Raw genomic sequence first — 14,871 nt, 5'->3', positions numbered from 1 at the left:
AGTCCCAGTGATCTTCCTGTCTCCAACACCTCAGTGCTGGGGTTAAAACTCCACAGGGAACCACCTCTGCCTTGGTACAGGAATACTGGAAGATAAACTCTGGTCCTCAAGGTTGCAGATCAAGCTCTTACCCCTTGACCCATCATGCCAGTCCTCACTCTTTTTTTCTTTTTAAAGACGTTTTTCACTGGGACATGGAGCTCACCCACCAGCCCAGACATGCTGGTCAGCCAGCCCCGTGGATCTTCCTGGTTCTGGCCTGCTAGCACTGGGATTACAGGAGCATAACACCATGTCCGGCTCCCATCCATCCCCCAGAAACAAGGTCTCTCTATGTAGCCCTGGCTGTCCTGGAACTCACTAAGTAAACCAGGCTGGCCTTGAACTCACAGAGATCCACCTGCTTCTGTGTTCTAAGTGCTGGGATTAAAGGCTTGTGCCATTATGCTGGCTATGTTTGATTTTTTTTTAAGGGGCTGTGTGTATTGTGGCAGGTAATTTGCCATCTGAGCTGTGTCCTCCAGCCCAGCTAGGAAGTCTGTATCCCATTTCCATATCACCTCTGACATTCCTTCCAGGGAAAAGCGATCATGGTGTAAAAGGTGGCCGATCCTGTCAACTGATCTCATGACAGGTTAAAAAAAAAACCCAACTTGATATCACAGGTCCAGTTTCAGGGGTTGACAGGAAGGTCTAAGAATAATTCTAGGAAGAAGCCTTCGTTCCACACATCAAAGGCAACTCAGTACTTTCTCTTTTTTTGTTAACAGACTTAATTCATTTTTATTTTTCTTGTATAAAAATCCTTATGTGGTGGCCATAGCTGGAGCCTGGGTCCTCTGAACAGAGACTCTGGTGTGGGTTTTCACAAGATGGTCAGTGAATTCCTGATAAGGAGACTTGGTGAACACAGTCTCTTTCCAGAGGTCGAGGGTCAGGTAGCTGTAGGTCTTAGAGATGGCATCAAAGGTGGCCTTGGCAAAGTTGCCCAGGGAAGCAGTACAGCCCCTGGCTGATGTGTAGCAGTCATCAATGCCAGCCATCATCAGTAGCTTCTTGAGCACAGGAGCAGAGACTATGCCAGTGCCCTGGGGGTAGGGATGAGACGCACCAGCACAGAACCACAGCGACCTGTCACTTTGCAAGGAACAGTGTGGGGCTTGCCAATCTTGTTCCCCCAGTAGCCTCTCCGCACAGGGACAATGGAAAGCTTGGCCAAGATGATGGCCCCTCGGATGGCAGTGGCTACCTCCTTGGAGCACTTGACACCGAGACCTACGTGACCATTTTAGTCCCCAATAGCGACGAAAGCCTTGAACCTGGTCCACTGGCCTGCCCTAGTCTGCTTCTGCACGGGCATGATCTTCAGAACCTCATCCTTTAGGGAAGCTCCCAGGAAAAATAATAAATAATCTCAGACTCCTTAATGGGTAGGGAGAACAGGTAGATCTTTTCTAGGGACTTGATTTTCATGTCCTTAACCAGGTGGCCTAGCTTGGTAACCGGAATCCACTCCTTGTCTTCAGCTTTACCTCCGCGAGCCCCTCGGCCTCGCCCTCAGCCACGGCCTAGACCACTGCCGAATCCTCCGCAGAAGCCGCCACGGCCTCCTAAAACAGGGCCCCGGGTCCTCCGGGCCCTCCCGCTGCACCGGAGTCATCCGTCATTTGGTGTTTTCCAGAAGAAGAAGAAGCAACTCAGTACTTTCTAGAAGACTAAAGTAAGATACTTGGATTTAGGCTTCAGTGTTTTTTTTTCTTTGCTCTTATAAAACAGACGCTGGTGTTTGTGATCGAAAGTTCCGAGGGGTGCAGAGGAAAATACAGTTCAAGTTGTACTTGGTTTTCAAAAGCCAGCAAAGCACCGAGAACTTTATCCAGAACTTGTATTTTAGAGACAGGGTTCTGTTATATATAAGCTGGGTTTCCTTTGACTCCTCAACCTCCTGACTGCTGGGGTTACAGGACAGCATCTATGTAGTCCATGGTAGCCTCTAACTCATGATTCTCTTTTTCAGCCTCATGAACCTCTTTCCTCTGTGCCCCCGCCCTGGAGTCAACTTCAGCAGTTTCTTTTGCTTGACTGCTATGCTCCCTTGATCTAGAACAGCAGCTGGCACTATTAGCCAATATGTGTTGAGAGAGAGAGAGAGAGAGGAGTTTGCAGAACATATACTAAAGAATGGTAATTCCGACTGGGCAATGGTGGTGCATGCCTTTAATCCCAGCACTCGGGAGGCAGAGGCAGGCGGACCTCTGCGAGTTCAAGGCCAGCCTGGTCTACAAGAGCTAGCTCCAGGACAGGGTCCAAAGCTACAGAGTAAACTCTGTCTCAAAAAAAACAAAAACAAACTAACAAAACAGGTAATTCCACTGTGAAATGATTTGGAAGAGATGGCAACCAAAGAATATTGTTTTGGATAATTTGATTCATTTCCATTCCCTTCCCTTCTTTCTGTGTTTAATGAAAGGCAATGAAGCACAAGAAAAAGGAATGATTGACCTGAGAAAACCAAAAAGGGATGGGGATAAAACTCTGAACTCATGTGGGTGAAAAGACAAACATTCGAAATATTTAATTACCAGCTAAGGGTTAACTGTCAGGCTGGAGCCCGCTGGAGACCTTGATGAAATCTAGCCTATTCTGGGTGTGAGATGGTCTCTGTATGCAACCATTCTTCCAGGTCTCACCACGCCTGCCTGTTCTGTGTTTGCAAGTTTGCAAAAGCCTCGGATACAATATATTTAGAAAGGTATGATTTTTTTCTAAAAGGAAAAAGAAATCAAGAAGCTGGGGTAGACAGCAAAGCAAACAGGAAGAATGAGCTTTGAGGTCGGTGGCTAGAGATCAGACATTCTTCCTCAAAGAGAACCTGTTTTTCAGAGGTGTCGAGAATAGCTTTTAGAGGATCTGCAGGCGTCCAGAGCAGAGCCACATCCACGAGGACCTGCTCAGTGCTATGTTTGGAAGCTGCCCTTCTCAACCTAAGCCTGTCTAACATAAAACAGCCTGTTCATCCTCAGGGATTCCAGCCAAACACTGGCCACTGCGCCCCAGGAAGGCTGCTCAGAGCTGCACATGGAGACAGCAGGAGCGAGGGACTTGCACACAGCAGAATCTGAACTCACATGGGGACATATTGTGACTTCTGCAGTGGAAGATGCTGGGACTGGACCAGATCCCAATAATGTGGCTGACTGAGTAAAGAGCCCACTGGTAAGACACAGATCCTCCACTAGGGTACCTGCCGGTTGTCGGCTCCACTACCAAGCTTCTCCCAGGACACAGAAAGACCCAGGCTGTTTAGCACAGTCCAGCAGTTTTCCTGCACCAGATCGAAGACAGTATTTATTTATTTATTTTTCTGGCAAAGGTGCTAGAAAATTCCAGTTCCTGTGTTGAGTGTGGTTGTGTATGCCTGTCACCCCAACAAAAGAAAGGCTGAGACAAGGAGGTGCCATTTTGGCACAGTGTGGTGGGACCTTAGCTTTGTTTGCTCATTTGTTTTGTTTTAGGCAAGGTCTAGCTATGTATTCATGGCTGGTCTGGGATTCATTATGTAGACTAGATTGGCCTTAGATGTAGAGATTCACCTGCCTCTGCCTCATGAGTGCCAGGATTAAAGGCGTACACCACTATGGCTGGCAAAGACCTTAGGTTTTTGTTTTTGTTTTTTCGAGACAGGGTTTCTCTGAAGCTTTGGGGTCTGTCCTGGAACTCGCTCTATAGACCAGGCTGGCCTATAATTCACAGAGATTCACCTTGCCTCTGCCTCCACAGTGCTGGGATTAAAGGCTTACGTCACCACCGCCCGGCGTGGAAACCTTAGTTTTAAATAGAAAAAATTTTAAAGAAAAAGAAAATAGCTTTTCTACGCCTGTTCATACAAGAAATCCGAATTAAACTCAGCGGGTAACAACAAACAAACCCACCCACAAGAATCAGATAAAAGCCACAGAAGTAGGATGGGGGCTTTGTGAACTGAAGGAGTCGGCAGGGGGCGAATGAGAGTAGTCTGTGGAATGACCAAGACTCATTGCATACGCGTAGGAAAATGTCAAGTAATGATAAAGGTGGGAAGGAAGAGAGGAAGGGATCGGGGAAGAAGAGGGAGGGAGACAGACGTTAAAAGAGAAGGGCAAGGGGAGGAGAAATAAAATCAATGAAGCTAGGCGAGAAAAAAACAAAAACAAAACCCAGAATGTACCAGCGGCACCAGAATCTAAGCCTCTAAATTCCCAGCCTCGGGCAGCTATTTCCGTCGGAAGTTATCCTTGTCGCGGGCACTGATGACGCCATGGACGCGCCGGAAAACCCGGGAGAGCTAGGATGGCGCCAGCTGGGAGTGGCTGACAGTTGGCTGGGTTTGGGGTAAGGCAGCTTCGGAAGGCTCAGTCTGCACCCCGTGTTTAAACCTCCTGGCTATGTGTGGGATCACAGTCCTCCGAGCCCCCTGCACCCCGCTTCTTGTGCTCCCCTCCCAGTCGGCTGTCCTCCTGGTCCTCATTAGAGGCTCCAGACGCAGCTACGCTCTCCCAACCTGCTACAGAGCTTCCCTTATCTCCTCTGAGCCTGATGCGTCCCGGATCTGGTCACAGGATGGCCTCCATTCACCACTACCCCTCCCCGGTCCCACCACAGCGTGAGCTCAAGTTTGCAAAGGTCTTGAATATAATGTATTCGGAAAGCATTCAGCAAGGGAAAACTATCCGGGACCTCACGGAGGCAATCTCGGCGCCTCAGAGAGACCCATAGTGTTAGTGACAGCTATAGGGACGGTAGATCCAAAACAACTGGACTTTAACTTTTCGTCCCAGTTCAGCAGCGGCGCAGTAGCCTCTACTTCCAAACGCTTTTCGCAGTGCATACCCCCCCCCCACACACACACACACTGATACTTAATATTGTGTAAGCGTTGTATTTGGTTGTCTCCGCAGCTTGTTCTGGAACAACTATGTCGCCGTCTTTCCGCGTTCCAGATGCACTGCGCTATCCACGCAGAGGTGCTATCTGAATTCTCCGTGGATGTGGCCCAGAGGAATGAATGCTGGAGCTGCCGCCGGAACAGTGTCTGACCAAGAGAAATATGTAGGCGAGAGATCTTCTATTGCCTTGTGAGAATGGCCTGTTTTGTTCCCTCTTTTGTTAATCGTTTCTGGTTTGATTATCAGAGTTGGAATGTTGACCCAGAATCCTGCCTGGTAAAGCCAATGCCACCATTTCCAGTTTCTAACACAGGTCTTTGTATTCTGGTTCTTGTGGTGATCTGTGACAGTGTGGCCACTGACCTGATTAATAGCACATGATGCCTGATTCTGGGTGTGGGACCCTCATTACTTTTAGGAATTGCTCATTCTGATGAGGTCCTCAGGTTCTTGCGGGGAAGGGGAACTTTATCAGTGCCTATGTGAATACTTAAGGAAGTAAAAGATTTTGTTCTGGGTGCATCTCTGGAATCCCAATAATCTGAAAGCTGATGCAGCAGAATTCTGAGTTCCAAGATAGCCGGAGGTGCGTAGTGAGACCCTGTCTCAAAAAAGCGAAAACAAAACAAAAACAAATGAGGGGTTGGGAGGTGGCTCTTGATAATGCCTTGTAATCTTGAGGACTCAAACTTGATGACCAGACCTTATGTTAAAGCAAAAAGTTGAGGGGATGGGAGATAGTTCAGTGGGCAAGAGTGCTTACTTGGTAAGCATCAAGTCCCGACATCTTCCTCATGTCTGCAGACACACACCTGCAAGTACCCACTCCGAACAACAGATACCAAAGTAAATAAATAGTAAAATAAAAGCTACCTTCTCATCTTATTTAAAAAAGAAAGAAAGAAAATAGAATGTGGTGGGCAGCAGAGGTCTGTAATCCCAGCCCAGGGGAGGAGGTGTCAATGGGGTCTGTTGGACCTGCTGGCCAGCCAGTGCTGCTGAGTCTGAGAGCTACGGGTTCTGAGAGGGCCCATACCTCAAATAAATATGGGTAAGGGCTGAGTGGTAGCTTAATCATAGATTGCTTGCCCAGCACACATGAAGCCCTAGGTTCTTGTCCTACTGACTTGACATTGCCTTGTCCAATGCTTTGGGATAGAGCGCTAGCTTAGAGAGCGAAGTACTTGTCTTGCAGTGTGAAGGTCAGAGTTCAAATCCCCAGGACTATGTCAAACCTGATGCAGTAGTATGTATCTATGTAATTCCAGTTTTCTCACCGTGCGCACAGCGGGAGGGTCACCAGAAACACACAGGCCAGCTGGCCTGATGTACCCCACAGAGAACAGACAGCAAGGTGGGGGAGGAGGACCAACACCAGAGTTGTATTCTGACAGCCATGTCCATGCTGTGGCATGATCCATTCACACTTAGACAAACGCACATACACACATGTTCAAATATTAAAATCTGGGTATGGTCGTGCATGCCTTCATCCCAGCCTTTAGCACACAGAAGCAGGTGAATCCCTGCTGTGGCCAGACTGATCTGCATAGTGAGACCCGGTCTCAAACAATAACAAAAAGAAAACTAAGCCCCAGGACTAGTGAGATGTTTCCGTGGGTAAGGGCACCTGCTGCCAAGCCTCATGAACCGGAGTTTAATTCCCAGGACTCACATGGTGGATGGAGAGAAATAACGCCTGAAAGTTGTTCTTTGCACACACACAGACTAATAAATAAATAAATAAAATGCAATTTAAAATAAAATGGAGCATAATTGAGGGAGATATGTCAACCTCTGGCTTGAGCACACATAAACATGTCTATGTTCATCTGTAGACACACGTGCACACACAAACAAGTACACACACAGCCTACAGACAAACTAATAAAAGGAATTTGTTGCCCTGAAGGCAGACCCCAGTGTTCATCCTGAGGCTGGGCCAATCAGGGTGTGGATCTCGAGCACAGTCGTAAACCCAGGGCTTGGGATACTTGCCGGGATAACTCCCGCAGCTGCAGTCACTAAAGTTGTCTTTCCCTGCAGCCTCCAGCATGGACTTCCTGGTCCTCTTCTTGTTCTACCTGGCCTTCCTATTGATTGCCGTTGTCATGATCTGCATCTTCACAAAGAGCCAGCGTTTGAAAGGCCTGGTCCTGGAAGGAGCACAGGTAGCAATCCTTGGATACCGCTGAAGTTTGATACTAGACTGTAGGCATAGTCGGAAATGCTCACTGGGCCAGGTCTTGGGAGTCTTCCCTTCAATCCCAGCTGTTGGGAAGCTGATGCAGGAGGACTGGGAATTCAAGGCCAGTTGGGGCTACACAGAAAGATCCCGTGTCCAAACGAACAAAAAGTCATCTTGCTATTTTGCTTTGAGAGGGGTCTAATTTTCAAGGTTGACTGGGAGGAGGAGGACATATAAGCAGAACGCAGAGAATCCGAATGCCCACTGTCATTTGACGTCATACCATCCTCCTTCCTTCGGGGACAAAAGCTAAATGGGGGCGAGTGGCCATGAGGAGAGCTTGACTTGGGAGAACTCTGGGGATCTGGAGGCGGACTTTGAACACGGAGTGGAACCCAGAGTAAGGAAACGGCAGCTTTCACACCAGCCTCTGCCCACTCCCTTTTCTTCAAAGACTCTGACACATACATTCTTTGCAGTCAAAGAAATGGAGAAGTTGTCTACACCTCCTAAATCTCCACACTTAGGAAACTGAGGCAGGAGGATCATACATTCCAGGCTAGCTTAGGTGACATGATGAGACTGTTTCAGAAATAGAGGGGGAGCTGAGGAGATGGCTGAGTGCTGGCCATGCAGCCGTAACGACTGGAGTTCAGATCTCCGGAACGCGCAATAGTGCTGGCTGGGGCGACGGCCAGCCTGTAATTTCAGTACTTGGAGGCAATAACAGGAGAGCCGCAGGGCAAACTGGCTGGCTAGACCAGCCAGATAGGTGAGCTCGGAGAGACCCTGTGCCAGTATGTAAGTGGAGAGCAACCAAGGAAGATACCTGACACCAACCTCTGACCACATACATGTGCACATGTGTAGACAGAAACACACTGCACACGCGTGCACCATAACAAGGTGAGCAAGTTGGCTGAAAGAAAAGGTATAGAAATAAGCCCTCTTTATTCTCTTGGACTGCTTTTTCGCCATATGAAGGAACAGTGGCTAGAATCACCATCATTGGTAGTTGCCTGTGGAAAATCTCACTTGTGCAGGAGTGAGGGGAATGAGAAGTGAGGCTGACCCTTCTGTGATTTCAGGTGTGCTCCTGTGTAATCCCACAATGCCTTCAGAGGGCCGGGCGGAGGCTTCTTCATCAGCTCTTCCACACACGGTAGTATTTGTGACTCAGGGTTTAAATATGGCCATATTCAGTCTGGGTGACTGAGTGCTGCCATTCCATAGCTTCTGGGAGTGTCTTGTGGTTTTCAGCATAGAAAGGGAAGGGTCCTGGAAGTTTCCAGAGTGCTGGGTTTGGGACCTCTCCTGACAGATCATTTACCATTTGTCTCTGAGCTTTGAAGATGCCTAATTTTATTTTATTTTATTTTTGGTTTTTCTTTTTTTTTTAAAGATTTATTTATTTATTATGTATACAATGGTCTGCCTGCATGTATCCCTGCAGACAGAAGTTGGTACCAGATCTTATTACTGGTGGTTGTGAGCCACCATATGGTTGCTGGGAATTGAACTCAGGACCTCTGGAAGAGCAGTCAATGCTCTTAACCACTGAGCCATCTCTCCAGCCCCCTAATTTTGGTTTTTCAAGACAGGGTTTCTCTGTGGCTTTGGAGCCTGTCCTGGAACTAGCTCTTGTAGACCAGGCTGGTCTCGAACTCACAGAGATCCACCTGCCTCTGCCTCCCGAGTGCTGGGATTAAAGGCATGCGCCACCACTGCCTGACAGGGTTCCACTTCTATAAGTGCGTCTGGCTATTTCTTTTTTAAAGTTAAACTTTCTTTTCTTTTTGTTTCTTTAGGTTTTTTTTTATACTTATTTATTAAGTAGTCTGCCTGCATATGTCCCTGCAGGCCAGAAGAGGGCAGTATATTTCACTACAGATGGTTGTGAGCCACCATGTGGTTGTTAGGAATTGAACTCAGGACCTTTGGAAGTGAAGCCAGTTCTCTTAACCTCTGAGCCATCTCTCCAGCCTCTTGATTTTATTTTTTCATTTATTGACTGATTATAGTGCTGGGGATTGAGCCGAGGATACTGTGCGTGTCTCTCAGGCTTTGTTCCACAACCACTGAACCATATCCCAGACCAGCATGGCCACTTGGTTTTGTTTCTGTTGAGACGGGGTTTCATCCTGTAGCCCAGGCTGGCTTGGCACTGACTGCATAGACCAGACAGACTCCTGGTGGTCCTCTAGCCTCAGCCTCCCCAGTGCTGAGATAGCAGTCCCAAGCCACTGTGCCTACTGCCATCACGCCTGCTTTCAAGTAAAGATGCTTAAAAATGTCTGTAAAATGTATGCAAGATGTGTTTCTGGTTTTCATTAACAAATATTTCTGTGTGTGTGTGCCTGAGTGTGTGTGCATCACATGGGTGGAGGAGCTGGTGGAGGCCAGAAGATGGCACTGGATCCCCTGGAACTGGAGTGACGGATGGTGGGGAGCCACTGTGTGGGTGCTGGGAACTGCACTCGGTCTTCTGCAGGAGCAGGGAATGTTCTCAATCACAGACCCATCTTCTCAGCCCCAATTACTACTGCTGCTGCTACTATTATTCTAGACAGGGTCTCACTATGTAGCTCTGGCTAGCGTGGAACTTTTTATGTAGAACTCATAGAGATCTGCTTGCCTTTGCCTCCTGAGTGGTGGAGTTAAAGGTTTGCACCTCCATGTCTAGCTTTTATTTTGGTTATGAGACAGAGCTTTACTGTGTATCCCTGGCTAGCCCAGTACTTGCTGTGTAGCCTAGGCTGGCCTCAAACTCAAGGCGAACCTGGCTCATCCCCGAGGTTCTGGGATGACAGGCATATGTGCCACAGTGGGCCCTTATAGGAAGCGGCTGGCCTAGGTCGTGCTCCTTGGGCTCATGTGATGTCGTCTGGGAGTGGCCTGTGCATAAGTCACCTGTGCTTCCTTCCAGCAACCCCACCTTCATTGTCCTGCACCTGCTCCTGCAAGGGCTGGTCTATGCTGAGTACACCTTGGAAATATTTGGCTACTGCCAGGAGCTGGAGTTCTATCTGCCTTACCTTCTCCTGCCCTATCTGCTGCTGGGCGTGAACCTGCTGTTCTTCACCCTGACCTCTTCAGCCAATCCGGGTAAGTGAGCTGTCAGGCTGGTCACAGCTCAGGTCTCATGTTGCTGTGTCACAGGTGACGCTGTCCCTAGAAGAGGGCAAAAGACCCCCCCCCCATGTTTGCGCCACCTTTCAGTTTTGAGTGTTTCCTATTTTATTTTTGGTCTTTGACCCATGGGCTATTTAACTAGTGTGCAGTCTTCCAATATACATTGTTTATTCTGAGACAGGGATTTGCTCTGCGTCTCAGACTGACCTTGAACTTCTACTTCTTCGACTATACGTTGTAGTTTCTAAAATTTTCATTTAATTGCATATGTCTACTTGGTCAGTATGATACAGCTTCCTTTTTTATTTTATTTTTTAAATTAATTAATTTGGTTTTTCAAGACAGGGTTTCTCTATGTAACAGCCCTGGCTGTCCTGGAACTCACTTTGTAAATCAGTTTGGCTTTGAAGTCACAGAGACCCTCCTGCCTCTGCCTCCTGAGTGCTGGGATTAAAGGTGTGAGCCACCACCACTGCCTGGCAGGGTTCCACTTCTGTAAGTGCATTCGAGAAGAATTGGGAATGACTGTTTAAAAAGTGCTTTCCAGGGATGAGGCTAGCGTGCCAACACTGATTGTGGTGATGGTCACATGACCCTGGTGCCCTGTTGACCACGGAACTGAGTACGCTTAAATTGGCTCTCATCTATAATCTGAGTACTTGGGAGGCTGGAGCAGGAGGATTGTGTCAAGTTCAAACTGACTCAAGAAGCCGTATAAAGGACTGAGATGGCTCAGTGGGTAAAGGCACTTGTGGAACAAGCCTGGCAATGAATTTGATCCCTAGGACCTACGTCCTGTGGGAGGAGACCTGGCTCCATACCACTGTTCTCTGGCCTTCATGTGTGCTGTCGCCTACACCTCCACACACATTAGTCACTCAAACACATGCTACTACATAAATAAAACAAAGAAGTGAATTGGGTTCCTGAGTTATTCTCAACAAGCCAGTTACTCAACGTGAATTAGGGGCCGACGGTTGCTGTGTTGGTGAGGTGCTTGCTATCCAAACATAAGGACCCCAGTTCTGGGTGCAGTGGTTCTGACCTGGACTGCAGGGCTGGCAGGCAGAGGCAGAAGGAACCCTGGAGCTCGGTGGCCAGCCAGCCTCCGAGTGAGTGAGAATTGGCTGACTGATATGTAGGAAGCAACACTGGAAGTTGGCCTCCATCTTCCACACACGTGTGCATCTGCATCCATGAACACCACAGAACATAAAGTGAATTTCTTAAAATAGTAAGCATTGTGGTTTTAGCTGCATTGTGCTGGTTTGGGTATCGTAGGCTTGGTCGACTATATTGCTTAAAATTGACATCCCTTCCCTTCTCAGGCACCATCAATAAAACAAACGAATCATTGCTTCTGCAAGTCTATGAGTTTGACGACATGATGTTTCCAGAGAACTCACGGTGCTCCACTTGTGACTTACGGAAACCAGCCCGGTCCAAGCACTGCAGTAAGTGTGGGCAGCTCTTGGGGCTCTGTCCCCCCGCCCCCCAGCACACACCTGCCAGCCCACAAGGGAATGCTGCAGAGGAAGCACACACCAAGCTCCGTGTGGGCATTCTCCCAAGTTTCCAACAGCCGAACCCAGGACTAAAGCGTGCTCCTTCACACAGCCATACTGACCTGGCGATTGGTGGAACAGTGGACTGAATGGGGTGGAGGTTGTGGAACGCACACCCCAAAGTCACATCTGTCCAAATAAGTTCTAGACTCACTCTTGTGCCATAAGTCAGAACCCACTAACTTTGTTAATGTCAAGAAACTTTTTCTGATTTTTCTTGTCCCTACTTGGTGCTCAGTGACTCTAGTCACTGCACACCGCAGTTCTTTCTTAAATATGTGTGTGCATGCACGCGCACATGCCCATGGTCCCAGTATATGCGGCAGATGTGTGGCCTGTGCGTGTGGGGCTAGAGGTTGGTGCCAGGGGTCTTCTTCATCGTATATATTGACGGTTGGTCTTTTACTTGAATCCACCCACTGATTCGTTCAAGCAGTCTAGGTAGCTAGCAAGCTCAGGGAATCCTGTGACCTTCTGCCTGGGAAGCCGCGAACTTGCCTGGCATCTGTCTGTGGTAGGGATCCGAACCTGTGTCACGCATGCCTAGCAAGCACTCACACCTGAGCCATCTCCCAGCACCATAAGCTGCCGCCCTAAAAGCCTGGTGACAACGGCCGCTGTGCTCCCAGGCAGCCCGTGGTCAGTCTGTAAAGCGCAGTCAGTGTGCCTGCTCTTACTGTCTCCTCAAGGACACAGCTAGCTGTGCCGCCTCCTTTCTTTGCAGGGGTGTGTGACAGGTGCGTGCACCGTTTTGATCATCACTGCGTCTGGGTGAACAACTGCATCGGAGCCTGGAACACCAGGTACTTCCTCATCTACCTCTTGACACTGACGGCATCGGCTGCCACCATAGCCATTCTGAGTGCTGCCTTTCTGGTCCGACTAGTGGCAGTGTCGGATCTGTACCAGGACACTTACATTGATGACCTTGGGCATGTCCAGTCTGTAGACACGGTCTTTCTTATTCAGGTAATTCTGCATTGGGTCCCGGAGGGGGCGAACGGGACATAAAGCTACTCTTTTTAAAAAATAACATTTTTATTAATTCTTTGAGGATTTCCTATATGTATTCTGTCCCTCCCAACTTTGTGTCCTTTTTTTTTCTTTTCTTAAACCCATGAGGTCTCATAATGGTGGGGTCATTCACTGGGTCATAGTCAACCTCCTAGGAGCCAGACTCTTAAAGGAAACTGACCGCCTCTCCCCCAGAATCCATAAACCATCTCCGGCTGCCCAGTTAGGGGTGGGGGCTATACTGGAATGTTGCCTGGCTTGATTTTGTGCAGACGGTGACACTTGCCATGAGATCATGATCCTATCTTGTCCAGAAGACTCTGATCCTCCCTGCCCTCTGGCTCTTAAACTCTTTGTGACCTCCATTCCGTGATGGTCCCTGGGCCTTGGGGTGTGTGTATGTGTGTGTAAGAGAGGAGAGAGAGAGAAAGGAAATAAATGTTCTGTCCTGTTTATGGCTGAGTCTCTCCAGACACTTATTCTCAGCACTTTGACCACTGTCTGCACTAGCCACTGTCCACTGTGCAAAGAATGAGGTCTGAGATCTGCACTAACCTGTGGGTAGAGAAATATGAACTCAGATGTGGGTATATGTGTGCGTGCACACGCGTGCGCATGCATGCTCATGAGACAGACACAGAGATATAGAGAGGAGAGAAAAAAGAGGGTTTTGAACCCAGGGCCTTGCGAATGCTAGAGCATTGCTGTACCTCTGAGCTGTATGTACCGCCTGGTATGTAAGATTTGACGTATGGGCTGAACTGAGGCAGTGGCTCTGCGCCATCGCATAGGGTCATGGCTGGTGCCAGCGGTGTCATAGTCTGTTTGCTAACACGCGTGTCTTCCTACCCCCAGTATCTGTTCCTGGCCTTCCCACGGATCATCTTCCTGCTGGGCTTTGTCATGGTACTAAGCTTGCTCCTGGCCGGCTACCTGTGCTTCCTTCTGTACCTGGCTGCCACTAACCAGACCACGAATGAGTGGTGTAGAGGGGACTGGGCCTGGTGCCAGCACTGCCCTCTGGTGGCCCGGTCCACATCAGCCGAGACTCACATCTACCAGAACATGCACTCCCACGGGTTCTGGAGCAATCTTCACGAGATCTTTCTACCTGCCATCCCCTGTTATGAGAAGAAGAAGAACTAGCCTGGGAAGTGGTCTTTCGAATACAGCACACATCTGTCTGTACAGATGGCTATTTTCTAAGCTTCGTTTGTGTTGGTTTCTGCTGTGAGAGTGTGAATGGACTTTTGATGGGGAGGCAAAGAATGGAAGCGGGGCTTGCTGAGCTCCACGAACCTTTCCCGGCCCCATGGCAGACTCCCTGCCTGCTGATTTCCTGCTAGAACCAATAGCTTCCGAGGGTCAAGAGATGGCTTCTCCAAGGCTGTGGGTAACAAGGAGACTGTTGTCCCTCTCACATGAACAAGAACCATACAACCTTATTCCTTGATGCATAGCAGGGTCTTGGCAGCTCCACATCTCAGGTCTGTGCCCAGCTACCCTCTATCCCTAGTATGTTCTCCCCCAGGAGGCCTACCTTCGGCAACCATGGGGCTCTTATTCATTGTTCTGTGAGTGGGCCACACTCAAGACGTTTCTGCTCTGTTCAAAAATTTCCAATTTTCACCGCCACCTAGTTCAGCGTGAAGTGTAGATGATTGCCCATAAATTGTATAAAAATCCTGGGGTGAGAGTGGGGGGTGTTGTGGGGTGGGAGGGGTTTTAGGAGCAGGAAGCCTGTGGACTGCACTGTGTATTAAGATTCCCATAGTCCTCTTGGGCTAGGCCAGAGCATAGCAGTCCAGAGGGGCCAGGACTCAGGAGAGAATTTGGAAACACCGGCTCTGGGAACAGAAGGTGGAAGCAGGGTGTTTGGGAGGGAGGGGTGCTTACCAGCATCATCGGGCCTGGTAGCCTCCGGGGTTAAGGATATGCCCTTGGGTGGTGGGAAGCCGCAGAAGGCTTGCACACCTGGTGGAGGATCAGTTTCCCAAGACGGCGGGGCGGGGCGGGGCGGGGCGGGGCCTTGTGCCCTCGTGCTAGT

The 14,871-nt window shown here is 49.0% G+C and overlaps 1 protein-coding gene and 1 pseudogene across 2 annotated transcripts; one reads left to right on the top strand and one right to left on the bottom strand.

Moving 5' to 3' along the window:
- Window positions 1–794: 794 nt before the first annotated feature.
- Window positions 795–1,667, bottom strand: LOC121464968 (annotated as a pseudogene).
- Window positions 1,668–4,302: 2,635 nt separating this feature from the next.
- On the top strand, window positions 4,303–14,023 carry Zdhhc4 (zinc finger DHHC-type palmitoyltransferase 4). Of its 2 annotated transcripts, none has more exons than XM_041678161.1 (8): window positions 4,303–4,371; window positions 4,938–5,088; window positions 6,972–7,096; window positions 8,202–8,275; window positions 10,040–10,218; window positions 11,574–11,699; window positions 12,535–12,779; window positions 13,680–14,023. In XM_041678161.1, the coding sequence occupies exons 3-8, from the start codon at window positions 6,980–6,982 to the stop codon at window positions 13,968–13,970; spliced, it is 1,032 nt and encodes a 343-aa protein (XP_041534095.1). In that variant the 5' UTR covers window positions 4,303–4,371; window positions 4,938–5,088; window positions 6,972–6,979; the 3' UTR covers window positions 13,971–14,023. The 2 variants fall into 2 exon arrangements, with proteins under 2 accessions (XP_041534095.1, XP_041534094.1); XM_041678160.1 differs by having other exon boundaries at window positions 4,938–5,114.
- The last annotated feature ends 848 nt before the right edge of the window (window positions 14,024–14,871 follow it).

This window comes from Microtus oregoni, unplaced genomic scaffold (assembly GCF_018167655.1).
Source record: "Microtus oregoni isolate MIOR12 unplaced genomic scaffold, Mior012 000029F_ref0000214, whole genome shotgun sequence".
Lineage (NCBI taxonomy): Eukaryota > Metazoa > Chordata > Mammalia > Rodentia > Cricetidae > Microtus > Microtus oregoni.
The sequence above is the reverse complement of the archived record's forward strand: the minus strand, read 5'-3'. Positions and strand labels throughout refer to the sequence as shown.